The sequence below is a fragment of the Musa acuminata genome, chromosome BXJ3-4 (genome assembly GCF_036884655.1).
Source record: "Musa acuminata AAA Group cultivar baxijiao chromosome BXJ3-4, Cavendish_Baxijiao_AAA, whole genome shotgun sequence".
NCBI classification, from domain to species: domain Eukaryota; kingdom Viridiplantae; phylum Streptophyta; class Magnoliopsida; order Zingiberales; family Musaceae; genus Musa; species Musa acuminata.
In genome coordinates this window covers 36,706,415-36,722,525 of record NC_088352.1, presented here as the reverse complement: position 1 = coordinate 36,722,525, position 16,111 = coordinate 36,706,415, and the positions used below count along the sequence as shown (strand labels likewise).

At 37.7% G+C, this 16,111-nt stretch overlaps 3 protein-coding genes across 3 annotated transcripts; 2 read left to right on the top strand and 1 right to left on the bottom strand.

Moving 5' to 3' along the window:
* Positions 1–569: 569 nt before the first annotated feature.
* Positions 570–2,986, bottom strand: LOC135635256 (NAC domain-containing protein 54-like). Its single transcript, XM_065146215.1, has 4 exons — positions 2,638–2,986; positions 1,611–1,891; positions 1,223–1,507; positions 570–1,064 (listed from the first exon to the last, which is right to left on the bottom strand). The coding sequence occupies exons 1-4, from the start codon at positions 2,885–2,887 to the stop codon at positions 669–671; spliced, it is 1,212 nt and encodes a 403-aa protein (XP_065002287.1). The 5' UTR covers positions 2,888–2,986; the 3' UTR covers positions 570–668.
* A 5,524-nt stretch (positions 2,987–8,510) lies between these two features.
* LOC103977116 (amino acid transporter AVT3C) lies at positions 8,511–10,265 on the top strand. The gene has a single exon (XM_009392541.3). The coding sequence runs from the start codon at positions 8,660–8,662 to the stop codon at positions 9,923–9,925; it is 1,266 nt and encodes a 421-aa protein (XP_009390816.1). The 5' UTR covers positions 8,511–8,659; the 3' UTR covers positions 9,926–10,265.
* Positions 10,266–11,202: 937 nt separating this feature from the next.
* LOC135635123 (uncharacterized) lies at positions 11,203–15,289 on the top strand. The gene is made up of 4 exons (XM_065145994.1): positions 11,203–11,582; positions 12,496–13,275; positions 14,480–14,527; positions 14,596–15,289. The coding sequence occupies exons 1-4, from the start codon at positions 11,403–11,405 to the stop codon at positions 14,914–14,916; spliced, it is 1,329 nt and encodes a 442-aa protein (XP_065002066.1). The 5' UTR covers positions 11,203–11,402; the 3' UTR covers positions 14,917–15,289.
* The last annotated feature ends 822 nt before the right edge of the window (positions 15,290–16,111 follow it).

The following is a 16,111-nucleotide window of genomic DNA, read 5'->3' as shown; positions in this document are numbered from 1 at the left end:
CAGAGGTGGTATCACCGATTGAACTGCCAAGTGTCAACCCCTGATTGGAAGATATTTCCCTTATCAATCACTACTACGTAAGTTTAGGTTTGAATGCCAACAACGAGGATTTGGATTACAGTGGTAGTGTAATAATTTGCCTTGTCAGAGGCAAATCCATAATTAACTGTACATATGTAAAAAAGCACAAGATCACTATCTTCCATCCATGGAAACAAAAATGTCATCTTCCATCTTTTTCTTGGTTGCAATATCAGGGTTTCCTTCTCTATGTCTTTGACATCTTTGATGGATCGTCTTCCCTGAGATGAGACCTGAAGCAACTTGCGGCATGCCACTGCGTGTTCTATGGGTGGATTAAGAGGGAGCGTTTACGTGACTTGGTATAGCCTTGCTGTTCTTCATGAGGTTGTGCTCCTAAAACCTGCTAAAACCATCGACATGTACTTCTAATCTCTCAAACGCAAAGGCTCGATATGTTGCCATCTTAGTAGATATGATCAGCTTCTCCTCCTGCAACCCATCCTGGACTGGTTTAATGATAGAATAGCGAATCTTCGAAAGCAATATTTCTGCAACCTTAAAAAATACTGCGTTGATCTTCTAAATCTATCTGCTTACAGAACCAAATCATATATGAGAAGGCAAGCAGTATGGCTAGTCCTGATTTATACAGATAGTTCACTGATTCTTACATCTGTTGAACTCTCCGCTGTCTTATGCTCTTCCTTAAACTCTTCTCCGAAGTCGTTTATTTCAGGAAAAGGCATGCCTTCTGTTCTTCTCTCAAGTCCCAACAGACATGCAAATTCATCGAAGTGAGTACTGCTTCCAGCAAATACATTAGGGTAGTCGGAGCTGCACATCGTCCGCTCCTGAGATGCCGAGGCAACCGATAAGATCTCTCGCAAAACGACGTCCGCTTGACTTGCACTTTCTTGGTGGCCACCCAAATGCGAGGCATTGTTTGAGTCGGCGAGACTGTTCTGTGAGAAGTCATCCATTTCCAAGGGCGGCAAGGAGAGCCTGTGTTGTAGTCTTGCACACTCCAAGGCTATGTCTACCTGAGCTTTGAAAATATGACTCCTTTAGTTGATTTGATGGCACTTTGATAAAGGAAAGGATTCTAGTTTTGTTCTTGTTCTTTTAGACAGACTTCAGCTGGTTGGGTTCTGAAAGTCATATTGATACGTGAAAGTTACGTTGGATGAACTATGCTTACCTTCGATGGAATGTAGGGGAAGCATGCTGGATCAAGAAACGGAGGAGTATCGGTGAATGCTTCTGGTGACAGATACTGCATCCACTTGACATCTGCAGAAGCACTTACATTAGGTGAGGATCCTTGAACCATCTTGGAAGAGCAAATCTCAGGTGGAAAACGATGGCAATTCCCATTAACTGTTGGTGAAAGCTCAGTTGATCCTTTACAAGATGAACCATAATGCTCTAAGATCTTAGGGCCTGGTGCACTCTTCTTAAACACGCGACATAGAGCATAAGAATCCTGCATCGTTCATCCATGAATCCGTTGAACAATGAGCAGGAAACGAGAGCGAGAGAGAGAGAGAGAGAGAGAGGGGGGGGGGGATGATGGAGGGTTTTGGTACCTGTAAGCCGGAGGCCGTCGTCTCACACTCATTCTCATCGAGGCGGTACTCGTGCATGACCCAATCCGTACGAGAGCCATGCGGCGCTCGCCCTCTGTAGTAAACGAGCGTCTTCTTCATGCCCACAGCTCGCCTTTGGGAGCTCACTCTTCGGTCCTTCCCTGTGGCCTTCCAGTAACCAGATTGAGTTGCTCGGTTCGTCCTCGATCCGTTGGGGTACTTCCGATCTCGGGGGCTGAAGAAGTACCATTCCAGGTCTTTGCTCGGCAAGAAGGACTTCTCTGGAGAAAGCCACAAGGAACCATGCATGATCCATTATTCTAGATTATTGCCAAATCATGATTGGCATACAAGGCACTTTAAGGACATCATCATCACCGAAACCTAGATATATATTCCTCATCAGACCCAAGGCAATTCCCCACCAACAAAGGGACCCTATCCATGGGACATCATTTCTTGGATTCTGCAACTTTTCTTCCCACTTTTTGACTTGGGTCCAACTCTGTCTGTCTTTTTCTCTCGTAATCTTTACTGTTCACGCACTGCAGCATGGTGCGTCACCAAGAAACGAAATTTAAATCAAGGTGTGCAGGGTCCAGTTAAAGGTGATCAGGGAAACAACCCCCGTGGGGTGGGGATGGAGGATATATAGAGTGGGAGATCTTATTCTTCTTGTGATGGGACAGAGTTCAAGATCGCTTTCAGCTTTAGGTTTAAAAGAATGAAAATTTTGTGATCAAAGTGATGAAAGTTTGGACTTGCTTTGGAGAAATAATGTTCCTCTTTACCTTCGAAGAGATCCTCACCAATTCCCTACTCGATTGATTGACTCAATATACTTATCGACAGTGATTGAGAGCAACTATCTATCGAGCAAGTAATGAAGGAATCAAATTAAAAGTGCTGCATGAGGTACGTATGTGTAGGAATAGCCAACCATGCAAGATCATGAACTGGCCAACGACTGTTGAAAGCAAGTCCACAGAATCGCAGAACAAGGTTTGAGACGGGAAGAGAAGGGAACCTGGTAACTCCCATGGCTCGCACTTGTAGAGATCAACCTCAGGGATGATTTCCAGCTCAAGATTATGCCCATTGATCTTCTTCTTGAGATAATATCCGACGAGCTCTTCGTCGGTGGGATGAAACCGGAAGCCTGGAGGCAACGTGACCGGTGCCATTTCCTGCCAATCTGAGAACAAGACCTGCCTTCTCTTGAGCAAGAGAGAGAGAGAGAGAGAGAGAGAGGGAGGAGGGGAAAGGAAGCAGTCCATGTTCAGGGTTTTATACTGCCATTTGAGGAGTTGTTTTCCTTTTCTTTATGATCTTTCGGGGAATGGATTGATGGGATATCGTCGTCGTTGAGAAGCTCTTGGCCATCTTTTTCTTTTCCTTTTCTTTTCTCTTCTTTTCTTTGAGGACTTTGCATCCATGGCTACAAAGATCGCAAGCTTCTCTTCTTGTCTTTGCTGCCTCAAGGCTGTCTCTGGCACGTGTCGCGTCATCGTTGGATTTGCGGTGGGCTCCAGTCGTCCATGTCTAGTCAGCACTCCGTGTAAAGTACGCAGTCGACATGTGCATGGAATTTTCCATCTTTGACGAATTCATGTCACATTCACACACACATACATACACACATGCAAATGTGTTTCCACCATAACTTATATCGAAGGATAAGTTTAATTGTATGACACAATATTTTCCGTAACTTAGACATCGAGAGCGAGGATTATGAATTTGATATCATTTAAATCACATACATAATCAACAAGATTAATTTATATATCATCACAAATGTTTCAGCATGCTTTTGACAATCTCACAGTCAATCTGGATACTTAGCTTCTCTTTAAGGTGGATAAGCTTTTCCTTTTATCTTTGATCTCTTCGTCGACAGGTTATATCGTTTAGAAGTTCAGAACGAAGGGGATTCGATCAGAATTTGACGACTCAAAATGACTTTTGATCAACATTAATTTATGGATCTTCTAACAAGTTGTACGCTTAGGATGTTCTACGCATCAGAAAGACTGCAATGGTTCACATGGCTTTAAGGATTTAAGAATGGCGAGAAGGATAAAGCAAACGAATAGCAGTACTGCTGCTGGCGATGTTGGGATCGGACCTTTGAGTGCCAACCTCGCAATGGTGGCCGGCGACCAAAAGCAGCAAGAAAAGTTCACGAGCTTGCCATGGCAATGTGAAAGGGTGACGGGAGATGTACATTAGACAACGATGTGTGCAAGCCAAAGGTTGCTCGTCAAGCTTCTCAACTCTCAAGCTCCCAAGACTACATCAAATGCTTCGTCTTGGTTTGCATGGTTTCACTTTCATGGTTGTAAGCTTGATAGAACATAAATGAAGGTTCTTCAGATGAATTAAAAGGGATGTTGGGGAGACAATGCAACTAGTGAGCAAGCAAGCATGCACTCAGATTTGCATCTGAGATGCATGGTTCTTCTTGGGCAATTTACTGCAAAAGTGGATCGCAAGTTGAGAAATGACCAGTTCCTACTAGACCAAGTTCGTAAGGGGAGATTTGAGTATTTGGTCACTCTCACACGTCAAAAAGAAGAGAGAACAGTTAAAGATAGTTGTGATGTCAGTTGAATGTTCCGCGTAAAGTGACGCTGAAATCCCCTCTCAGCAAATACTTTCTTTTAGTTTAACCTTCATATCGGGAGAGAGACCGACCACTCCTATATGCTTTGCGTTGGTTTAATAATCTCATCAAGTCCACTTTATCTCATCTCAGCTCAGCTCATTCTATCAGATTCTCTGGTTCAGCAATGTATATATATATATATACACCTTTGCTAGATTATGTGATGTTATATAATTAGATAAAATATATTATGAATATAATTATATTTTGATTATAGTTATTGGTTAATAAAAAAATTTATTTATGATAATTTTTTTTTAATCAAAATGATCTTGATGGAATGGACCCTCATGAGTACTTATCCTACACCGTATGTTCTCATTTATAAATAAACAGAATCTCATGAGAACTAAGCATATAATATGCGAATACACGCAAGGAGATGAGGATATGTGACATTATTCAGAGATTATAGATCTTTTTTTTTTATCATATCAAATCGATTAATGAGAAATTATAAATATTCTCTCATCTTTTTTTTTTTTTTGTCCATAATCAATTGCTCGTAGTAATACTATGAATGAATGATAAGAAGAGAGAGAAAAAAAGATAAATTTAGTTTTTCTTATAAATCAACATAGTTATAATTTTTGGATTCGATGATGATTCGCTCACAAATCAAATAAAAATTTTCTAAATGATATCCAGAGGGTGCTCTATAAGATTTCTAAAAAGTATAAATTTTTTTTTTATAAATTCTTTGAAGTTTATGATACAGAATATATAAAAGGATTGTGATTGTGTTTGAGTGATAATAATCTAAGGGTCGTATAATCTTGACAAATATTTTCAAAACATTTTACATCTGATCCTATAATATTTTTATGATTAATAATATTTGTATATTCTTTTGATTTTTTATTATCCTATGGGATTTCAAGACTGCCCAACTCACTCTCAGCCATCACAAAAGTCCTCCTCCCATGATAGATGATTTATAACAATCTATAATAGAGGCAGCATATAGGCAATCCCCAATTTTTTCCGATGATGATGAGTGACTGATTCCCATCGTAGATATGATTTTTCTATCAATTCCGTACATATCGATCCTTAAATTCTATATTAATTATAGAATAAACCGCTTATGACAGAAAACTACGTGCCCAAACTGATGGCAATGGCTAAGGGAGAAAAAGGAAGCATGAAGGAAGACGGGTTTGTGCCCTTCTCTCCCTTCTTCTTCTTCATCACACGATTCAGTCCGAAGAATTCTTTGGTCCTTCGAACCACGTGAGTTTGGACCGACCATCTCTTGGGATTGATCGACTATTCTACGTTGACTGCATCGATCAACCTAAACAATGGCAATTTCCTTATCAGCTTCGCTTGGAATGATTTCTTTGATATCGATTGGAATAAGGACAACAAACACGAGTAACATGCACGAACACAATGGAAGATGTTATTTAAACGCCCTATGCATTTTATTTCATTGGTTTTTTCTTTTAATTTCGAGACCCATTTCACATATTCAAAAGAAAATATGAATTATTCTCCGATTATATTTTCCAACACAGTGTTTGAGACTGGCACGGAAGAAACACAAAACACTGGCCGTAGACAACTTTGAGTTGTCTTTTTCGTTATTTTTTGTGGGCTTAAAATTTGGATTTATCTTAAAAGATTTTCTTTTGGAGTTTTGAGATATATATATATATATATATATATATATATATATATATATATATATATATATATATATTTCACTTGAGTTACATTATTTTTGAATATGTTATATCGTCGTAACCTTATTCAAAAATACTACAACTCAACTCCGACCTTTTTTTTAAATTTTTTAAAAACTTAAAAAATACTTAGAAAGATATAAATGATCTTTTTTTTTTTCTATTCTTAACCATATAAATAAGTAAATTTTATTTATAGTTTCATAGTTTCGCCAATTTGAGATAAAATTTACAACCAGTTTGAGCTAAAAGTCACTTGACTGATTTTTGAACTTTTGAGGAAAATAATTTAAAAACTTGAGTTGTACTATTTTTTAAAAATAGAGTTATATATTTTTTAATAAAATAATTTTTCACTGTTTTAAGGAAAATAATTTAAAAACTTTAGTTACATTGTTTTTATGATTCTAATTCGAAAATTGTATAACTCATATCCCATTTTTCAAAAATTTCTAAATTATAAAAAACCTTGGAAATGATTTACACATACCTAAATTACCATTTTTTAAAATTTTTAGTTCTATAAAATAGGTTTTTTGTTCTTTATTTCATCCTTTAAAAACATATATATTTTTTGTTATTTTTAATTTTAACTAATTTAAGGTAAATAGATAGCTACATTGGGCTAAAAATCATTTGTATATGATAAGGTCTCTTAAACTTTAAGGAAAAAAAATTAGATACATTAATTTTTGATTGGATTATATTGTTTTTAAATCTTATTAAAGAGTATAACTTACTTCTCATTTTTCTTTAAAAAATTAAATTTTCAGAAAAAAACTTAGAAATGACTTACAAAAGCTTAAATGATTAATTTTTATATTTATAAGCATATAAAATAGGTATTTTTATTTAATTCAGTCCTTAAAAGCATGAAATTATGTTTTTTTTTTAATTTTATCCAATTTAAGGTGAATTTACACCTAATTTAGATTAAAAAAACCATTTGAATATTATCGATCATATAAGGTTTTATGAAGTTTGGTGAGGAAAAAATTTTAGGGACTTGGATTACACTATTTTTTAAATGAGATTATACCATTTTGGGACTCATTCAAAAATAGTGTAACCCTTCTCACTTTTTTCGAAAAATCTTGAAGTTTTAACAATACTCATAAATTATTTTTCCTTTTTTAAAGAATGTAAAATATATATTATTTATTTCACTCCTTAGCTAATAATAATGTCATTTTTTCTATTAGTTTAAGTGAATTTACAATAACTTTGGCTAAAAAAAAAATCACTTGAATATTATTATATAAGGTTTTATAAAGCTTTTAGTTGAAAGATTTAGAGACATAAGTTGTTTTTAAATGAGGTTCCATTATTGTTGGATCCTATTCAAAAATAGTGTTAATGTCTCTTAAAATAACATAGTTCGCGTTCTTCATTTTTTTTCTTTTCAAAATTCTTAAATTTTTAGAAAACTTTGGAAATGACTTATAAAGGCCAAAGTGACCTTTTTTGTTTTTAAATCTTCAAAATAGATAATTTTACTTGAGATACATTATTTTTTTGCTTATTCTAATTAAAATTATATAAAAATAATAATAAAATAAGAGTTTGAGTATTAAATTAATTTGAATTCTAATATGAAAAGTACTGCATAATACATTTATAAACAATGGTTTTTATTTTTTTGAGATTTTATTTACATATTATTTTTAATTATTTATCTAAAATAATATTTATAAAAATAGTATTTTATTATTTGATGGTTCACTATAATGACATTGAGATCTAATTATTATTTTTATTTATTTTTAATATTAGATTATTATTTTTTAATATTATATTATTATTTTTAATATTATATTATTATTTTTTAAAAATAAATATTCCAATAGTATTATTATATTCAATAAGTTGATTTTATTTTTATTATTTTTCATAATTTTAGTATTTTTTATATTTCTAGTTTAAAATTAATTTTATATATTTATATTTATATATATAAAAAATAAAATAAATAAATAAAATATTAATAATATTTGATTTTATTGATTATTATTTATTCTAGACCTCTCTGAAATTTTCGGATGGTTAAATCAGTCTAATTGAACGATTTCATTGAATTCAATGAGTTACTTTAATTAAATATATTTAGACATGTGAAAAAAATATAGAAAAAAGTAGGAAATGTACGGACAATATATAAAAGAACACTCGAAAATAATAATAATAATAATAATAATAATAATAACATGAACTTTTCATACGAATTTATTCTTATCCATTTAAAATCCCAATTGTCCATTCAAAGGTGAGGTGTACTTTAAATATTGAACTTGTATATAATATATATATATATATATATATATATATGTATATATAAATTATGTATATATTTATACATACATATAAATATCTGATTAAAAACTTAAAAACAATATCCTGTTTGAATCAAAACCCTAAAAATGATTATAACGCAGTTTTTAAAGATCAAATACGTCGCATCGATCGAAACCCTCGCATTAAAGCAATCGCTGAGTCCAGCTAATATTGCCATAATCGTACGGTCCATGAGAAGCGAAGTCGTTCTCGAACTCCCTCGGCGTTCCAACTATGTCTCACGGTTCCCCTCATCTTTAATAGCAGTCATGTCACCACCCGTTTCTCATCGTCTTCCTTCTTCTCCTTTTCCTCGCTTCTCCCTCAGAACAGCACATTGATTGCTTGGTTCGATCGACTCCATGGTGTTTGGGAACGAGGCGTGCTCCTCCAGCTACGGCCTGGACGCGTCGGCGGCGCCGCTGCTTCCGTCGGTGGGCGGCGGCGACCTCCGGGGCCGGCTGTCGTCGCAGCCCAAGACGTTCGCGAACGTCTTCATCGCGATCGTGGGCTCCGGCGTTCTGGGCCTCCCGTACGCGTTCCGGCGCACCGGGTGGGCCGCCGGCGCCCTCCTCCTCCTCGCCGTCGCCGCCCTCACCTTCCACTGCATGATGCTCATCGTCCGCACCCGCCGCCGCCTCGACCTTGACGGATCTGCCAAGATCGCCTCCTTCGGCGACCTCGGCCTCGCCGTATCCGGCTCCCTCGGCCGCCTGGCCGTCGATGCCATGATCGTGCTTAGCCAGGCCGGGTTCTGCGTCGGTTACCTCATCTTCATCTCCAGCTCCCTCACCCACCTCCTCCCTCTCTCCCTCCCCTTCCTCTCCTCCAAAGCCCTCTACGTGCTGGCCATGCTGCCCTTCCAGCTGGGCCTCAACTCCATCCGGAGCCTCACCCTCCTCGCCCCGCTCAGCATCTTCGCCGACGTCGTCGACCTCGGCGCCATGGGCGTCGTCATCGCCGAGGACGTCTCCATCATGGTCTCCCGCCCCCCGCCCATCCACGCATTCGCCGGTCCGTCGGTCCTCCTCTACGGCGCCGGCGTCGCGGTCTACGCCTTCGAGGGCATCGGCATGGTCCTCCCCCTCGAGGCCGAGGCTGCCGACAAGTCCAAGTTCGGGCGCACCCTCGGCCTGTCCATGGCCTTCATCGCCCTCCTCTACGGCCTCTTCGGCGTGCTCGGTTACGCCGCCTTCGGCGACGACACCAGGGACATCATCACCACCAACCTCGGCGCCGGCGTGCTCACGCTGCTCATCCAGCTCGGCCTTTGCATCAACCTCTTCTTCACGTTCCCGGTGATGATGAACCCGGTGTTCGAGGTCGCGGAGCGGTGGCTGTGCGGCAAGAGGTACTGCTGGTGGCTGCGGTGGGCGTTGGTGCTGGCGGTGAGCCTGGCGGCGACTCTGGTGCCCAACTTCGCCGACTTCCTCTCGTTGGTCGGGAGCAGTGTGTGCGTCGTCCTCGGCTTCGTGCTGCCGGCTGCGTTCCACCTCAAGGTGTTCAGCGGTGAGCTGGGCTGGGCCGAGGCCACGGCCGACATCGCCATCGTCGTCGTCGGCATGGGGCTAGCCATCTCCGGCACCTGGTCCTCTCTCATGTCCATCTTCAACTCTGTGCAGTCTTAAAATTAGTAGAATTTGGGTCAGTAAATCCCCACACACACACGCATCATCAAAGATAAAGGAAGGAAGAAGATGTGAGGATTGGATCTCAACTTCTCATAGTATTTTAACTGAGGAGAAGAGGAGCCTAAAGGAATCTATCTACAACATGTAAGGTTGGTTTGTCTGCATTCTTTTGTAGCAACAAGCTGTTTGTGTCGGGGTTTGTGTGTAATAAGCTACACCGACTACAAGGGGGAAGAACAGTGTGTAGTAGTCAGTTCAATCTTTCCAGATTTTTGTTGTCGAATTGATATTGTTATTCTCATTACAATCAAAATTCTCCGTAAGAACAGACTAGAAATGAGATGTGAGAAGAACATGTTTACTTGTGTTTGTGTCCTGCAGCAGCCATCACCACCGGCGGACAACCTTTGACTAGAGGCAAATCTATGTTTGGAAGTGGCAGAATCCTGGTGGCAGCCATCTCACACACTAAACATGTGGATTACTGGGATTGCTAATGACTCGGAAGTGTTTTTGTTGGGACTAATAACATATCACTCGTTATGCCTGTAGTTAGGTTTCTTTAGTACTTGTTATTTAGATTTAAAAATTTTAAAAATTTATAATTATGAAAATAAACATTATTAGTTTTATCGACGAAAGGATAAAAATAATACAGATACCAAGCAATCATTTTGTCATTCTATATTTGTGTGCTATATGTCCCTCTATATTTGTGTGCTATATCTATATCGTCCTTTAAACCGATAGAATAGATATGATTATATGTTTTATTTTAATAATTATAAGAAATATTAATTAACACCAATGTTATATTTATATCGTCCTTTAAACCGATAGAATAGATATGATTATATGTTTTATTTTAATAATTATAAGAAATATTAATTAACACCAATGTTATATCTATATCGTCCTTTAAACCGATAGAATAGATATGATTATACGTTTTATTTTAATAATTATAAGAAATATTAATTAAATCTAATTATAAAGAATAATATGTAATTAATCCGTTTTTGTTCTTCAATATTTCCAAACATGTCTCTTGTAACGTAAATGTAAATTAATTCATGTGGATTTGACTTATCAAACCCAATTTGGTGCGCATCGAACCGATATACCCCATAAATTGGACCGTCACCGAACGTGACTTGGACCGGTCGCCAACCATTGACAGCCGCAGCATCAGATGGAAGTGTTGGTTCGATCATCCGCCACACTGGATTCATGCGCGCACAGCTATTGAAGCGATTAATGATCGCCCAAACCATCCTTGCTTCCATATTAGTGCATGTAGGGTTCACTTCATTAACGCAAACACGTTTCGGACGGTGGAAGCGGTCGTCCCATTCGACCAGTCGTGGCCATCGTCTCCTTCCTCGGATCCCGTTATTCTCCTCTTCTTCTACGGGTTTCCCCTTCTCTTCTTGGCTGTGGGGAATAAAGACGAGAACTTTGGAAGCAGGGAGAGATGTCGTGCTCTTCGTCGTCGGGGTCGGAGGAGGACGAGGGCGTCGACGCCTACCGGAAGGGAGGGTACCATGCCGTCAGGGTGGGCGATCAGTTCGCCGGCGGGCGGTATATCGCCCAGCGGAAGCTTGGGTGGGGCCATTTCTCCACCGTCTGGCTCGCCTATGACACTCGATCCCAGGTACGCTGCCTCCTCCTTCCCTTCCCTCTGCATCTTTGTTTCCTTGTTTCTCTTTCGTCGTGGAGAAAGATTGGGCCTTTGATTGCCAATTCCTGCCTCAGATCGAAATTGCCGAAAGATCGTCGTGAATTGTCTGCGAAAGATCTCATCTTTTCGTCCTTGGATGCGATTTCACTCGATCTCCGATCGCTTTTCGATTTGACGTTTCGGAATTTCATTTAATTGAATGGTCGATTGAATAATCATTGAGAAGATCAGGTCTTTATTTCGTGATAAATGATTATGCCTCTGATTGCTGCTCCTATGCGGGAAAAAAGGACTAGCATTTATCATGTTTCATTCATTTCCATGCTTGTTTATGCTAGGCTCAATGATATCGTTTATTGGGGATATGTTATATTAAAAAGCATGCCACTCTGGTCTAATTGAGTGCCAGTAGCTGCCAAAGACATCAACTTTAATTTATGATGATTGGCATTATGTATTCATTTCAATTATTATTTCTCTCATTTTAAGTCACTTGATGGATCTGTAAAGGGTAATGGTTCATGTTAACTCTACTTCTACATTGGTCTTGATCCGATCTTCGTGTATCGTTTTTCATGTTCCATCTTATGTGGATTGCTGTTTTTCTGATCTCAATGCACTCTTCTTGCATGTTATTATCTATTCTTTTGCCATTTATATCCTACTATGAGGCAAGCCTTGCACATTACGGTAAGATTTCTTGTTGACAAGCACTTGAGTCATGGAGATAGCCTCTCGGTTTACAGTGACAAGGCTCGTATATTGACGCATCATGCATTGGGTCATTCTTTTCTGTCCTACTATATCAATAGACCCCCAAGTTTTTCTAATTCAAGGAGCCTCTCTTCTAGTTCAAGGATTAATTTGGATTTGCTTTTTCTTGTAGAGTTTTGTTGCTCTCAAAATTCAAAAAAGTGCACCAGAATTCGCTCAAGCCGCTCTCCATGAGATTGAGCTGCTCTCGGCAATTGCTCAAGGCGATACCTCAAATTCCAAATGTATAGTTCGATTAATTGACCACTTTAAGCATTCTGGACCAAATGGCCAGCATCTTTGCCTGGTAATTGAATTCCTTGGGGATAGCCTTCTTCGTCTTGTCAAGTACAACCATTACAAAGGCATCGGACTGAATAGGGTGAGAAACATATGCAGGTCTATCTTGGTGGGTCTCGATTATTTGCACAGGGAAGTCGGCATCATTCACACAGATTTGAAACTGGAGAATATTCTTCTTGTCTCCACCATTGATCTTTCAAAAGACCCAGTCAGGTCTGTACTTACCCCAATCCTAGAGAGGTCAGAGGGCAACCCAAATGGCAGTGTAGTGGTCAATATGATTGAAAAGAGTTTTAAAAAAAAGGCAAAGAGGGCAAGGGCGAGGATCTCTGAGACAAGTGCTTCAACTTCCGGGATTTTGCAGCTGGAAAGGACCTTGGAAGGAATTGATCTTAGATGCAAGATTGTGGATTTTGGGAATGCTTGTTGGTGTGATAAACAGTTAACTGATGATATCCAGACTAGGCAGTACAGGTCACCTGAGGTTGTTCTTGGTGCTGGTTACTCCTTCTCTACAGATATGTGGTCCTTTGCATGCATGGCATTTGAGCTTGCTACTGGAGATATGCTATTTGCACCTAAAAGTGGCCAAGGATACAGTGAAGATGAGGTGTGTTTCCTACTTCTATATAAACATGAGTGCTATTTTTTTTTCCTCGAAAATTGGATGAATAAGGAAAGTCCTAACTTAATCGACAATCGTGATGAGAAATTTAGTTGACTTATTTTTAGATATGTACACATACTTCCAAATTTTATTCTGGATTCAGGAACAAGATAGGCAAAATCTGGTTCTTAGTCAAGGCTGTTTCTCATCTCAATTCAGTAGTTTTTGGCTGAAATTGTTAAGACATATAGTGGCTTCAGCAATTAAAAGTATAACTCATCCTTGTTAATGAAAATATATATATATTTTCATCTTATTGCAATATCTCAAAAGGCTGAATTTATAGATACTTGTATGTTACATTTGCTACTTCTAGATTTAATACCTATTGATGCAATTTCAGCAAATAGATCTTCTTCTTTTAGACTTGGAACAAGTGTATTAGGATTTGATAACAACAAGGAAGCTCAAATAGGCGAGAGGTGGATCAGGATTATATAGAGTAGGAAGGAAAACAGATCATATCAGGTTGGCTTGCACAAGATCATGATAAACAAATAACAACAAAATAGAAAGGAGTGAGGGATATTGGTAAATGTTTTTTGAAGTGGTCTATTGAAAATTAGATTACAAGCTTCAGCAACAATAGTCTTTGTAAAGGTGAACAGAAATAAAATATGGTCTTTTTTTAACTGTCATATGCAGATTTCTTTTTGAGACGATTGTTTATTTACTCACAGTTCTTATTTCAGCAACACTGGCATGTTAACCTGACATCCCAGTTTGTTTTAATTTGAGCAGCATGATCTATTTAAAATTTTGTTCCGAGTCCCAGAACAGCACATTTCCACGTAACTTTTCTGGCATCATTTTTCTGTTGAGATATAATTTTTTTCATTCTCTATATTTATCTTAATGGTTCAAAATGATCATCTTGAAAGTAGTAAGTAAATCTTTCCTAATTGATCAGGTGTAAGACTATGTTTCATTACAGCATAAGTAGAATCATTTCGGGAGGTACTAGAATCAATTTCTTTTTTCTTTAGGAAAGCATAGACAGAACGTAAGCACTTAACTTACGTATTGGTTACTAAAGATACCATATTTTTATGGAATGTTACTTGCACAAACTTCATGAAACTAGGAAAACTGTTTCCTATTCTCTGGTGAACTTAATTATCAGTAGATAACGTTGGTTCCTTTGCAGGATCATTTGGCTTTAATGATGGAGCTGCTTGGAAAGATGCCCAAAAAGGTAATAAATGCTCTTAGTTATCTCAACTCTTAACACATAATACTGACTAGTGTCTTCATGCTCTTCAGGTTGCTACTACGGGATCCCGATCAAAGGATTACTTTGATAGGTATGGAGACCTGAAGAGGATCAAAAGATTGAAGTTCTGGCCACTAGATCAGCTACTGGTTGACAAATACAAATTTAGTGAGGCCGATGCTCGTGAATTTGCAGAGTTCCTTTGCCCTCTACTTGATTTTGCGACAGAAAAGCGGCCAACGGCGGAACAATGTCTACAACATCCATGGATTAAGAACAGAGATGCAAAAGCCAACGGTAAAAATAATGGAGCAGGTGTGGGGAAGCTGGAGATTGGCATGAGTAAGCTTAATGTTCAGGTGGGCAGGTGACAAGCTTCTGCTACATGCTGCAATTTGATTGATGGAAATCAATTGTGACATTTTTGGAGAAAGCAACTTCAAGGCAGTAACGTCATCAGACTATGATGTGTTGTATTGTGCAAAATATATAGTTATTGTTCATTTTTGTTAAATGGATGTAAAATTGGTTGATGAATTAGTGGGAATAATGAAGGAGCCCTCATTGCTTTATGCATTACAGGCTAACCTTTAGGGGATAGTGGAAAATGCTCAACCAGAGAGTTATTAACATTTAACAGTGCTTGAGCTTTGATGACCTTTTAGATCTGTAGTATGTTGTGGAAACTACCCATGTATCATTTGATCAGTTATATTATTTTATTTGCTTACAAGTTGATGATAATACATTCTCAATGAGAAGATTTGCGTTAATTTCTAGCATACACAGGGTTTATGCTTTTGTATGACCTTTCGAGCTAATTACAGATTAATTCTTATAATTAGTTATCTTTAGCATTTTAATTTTTATACTTTCAAAAGTCACATTAGATTTTTATACTTAAAACATCAAGATCCTTACAGGATTAAAAATAAAAAGTTTTATTAGAACAACATGGTTAAATATTTTATTTTCGTAAACTCATGAATCTTAATATAACTTTTGAAAATATAGGGGTTGAGATATTAACGATAACTAATTACATAACGTAATATGTAATTAGCCTTTATCTTTCATATGAAATTATAATAAACATTTCTTGATCTTTCATATGAAATTATAATAAACATTCGTTATTGGTCTAACATGCATAAGATATAATTTTGGCACCGTCAATCAAAATCGATCTATGAGTTCTACATATACATGATCATTATAATGTTAGATCAAATCAAATGATTGACAACAATAGATCATTGCCTCTTACCTTAGTTTGCTTTAGATTATCCACTAGGAATCAAAATCTAACATGCATTGCCTCCGTAGATCGACATGACAAGATCAATTTTCAGATTATTGTTAACTTATAATAGATATGACTGATTTCTTGAGCCATAATTTTTTTGTTTTTCAGATCTATCTCCAACAAATCCTGTTTTATTACTAGAACTTGGGTGTTGGCATGAACCATGGGAGCTAAGTAAATAGATGAACTCCAAACCTTATGGAACACATAACCATCATCTATAATATAATAATTCATATTCCTTTAATTGATACATATTA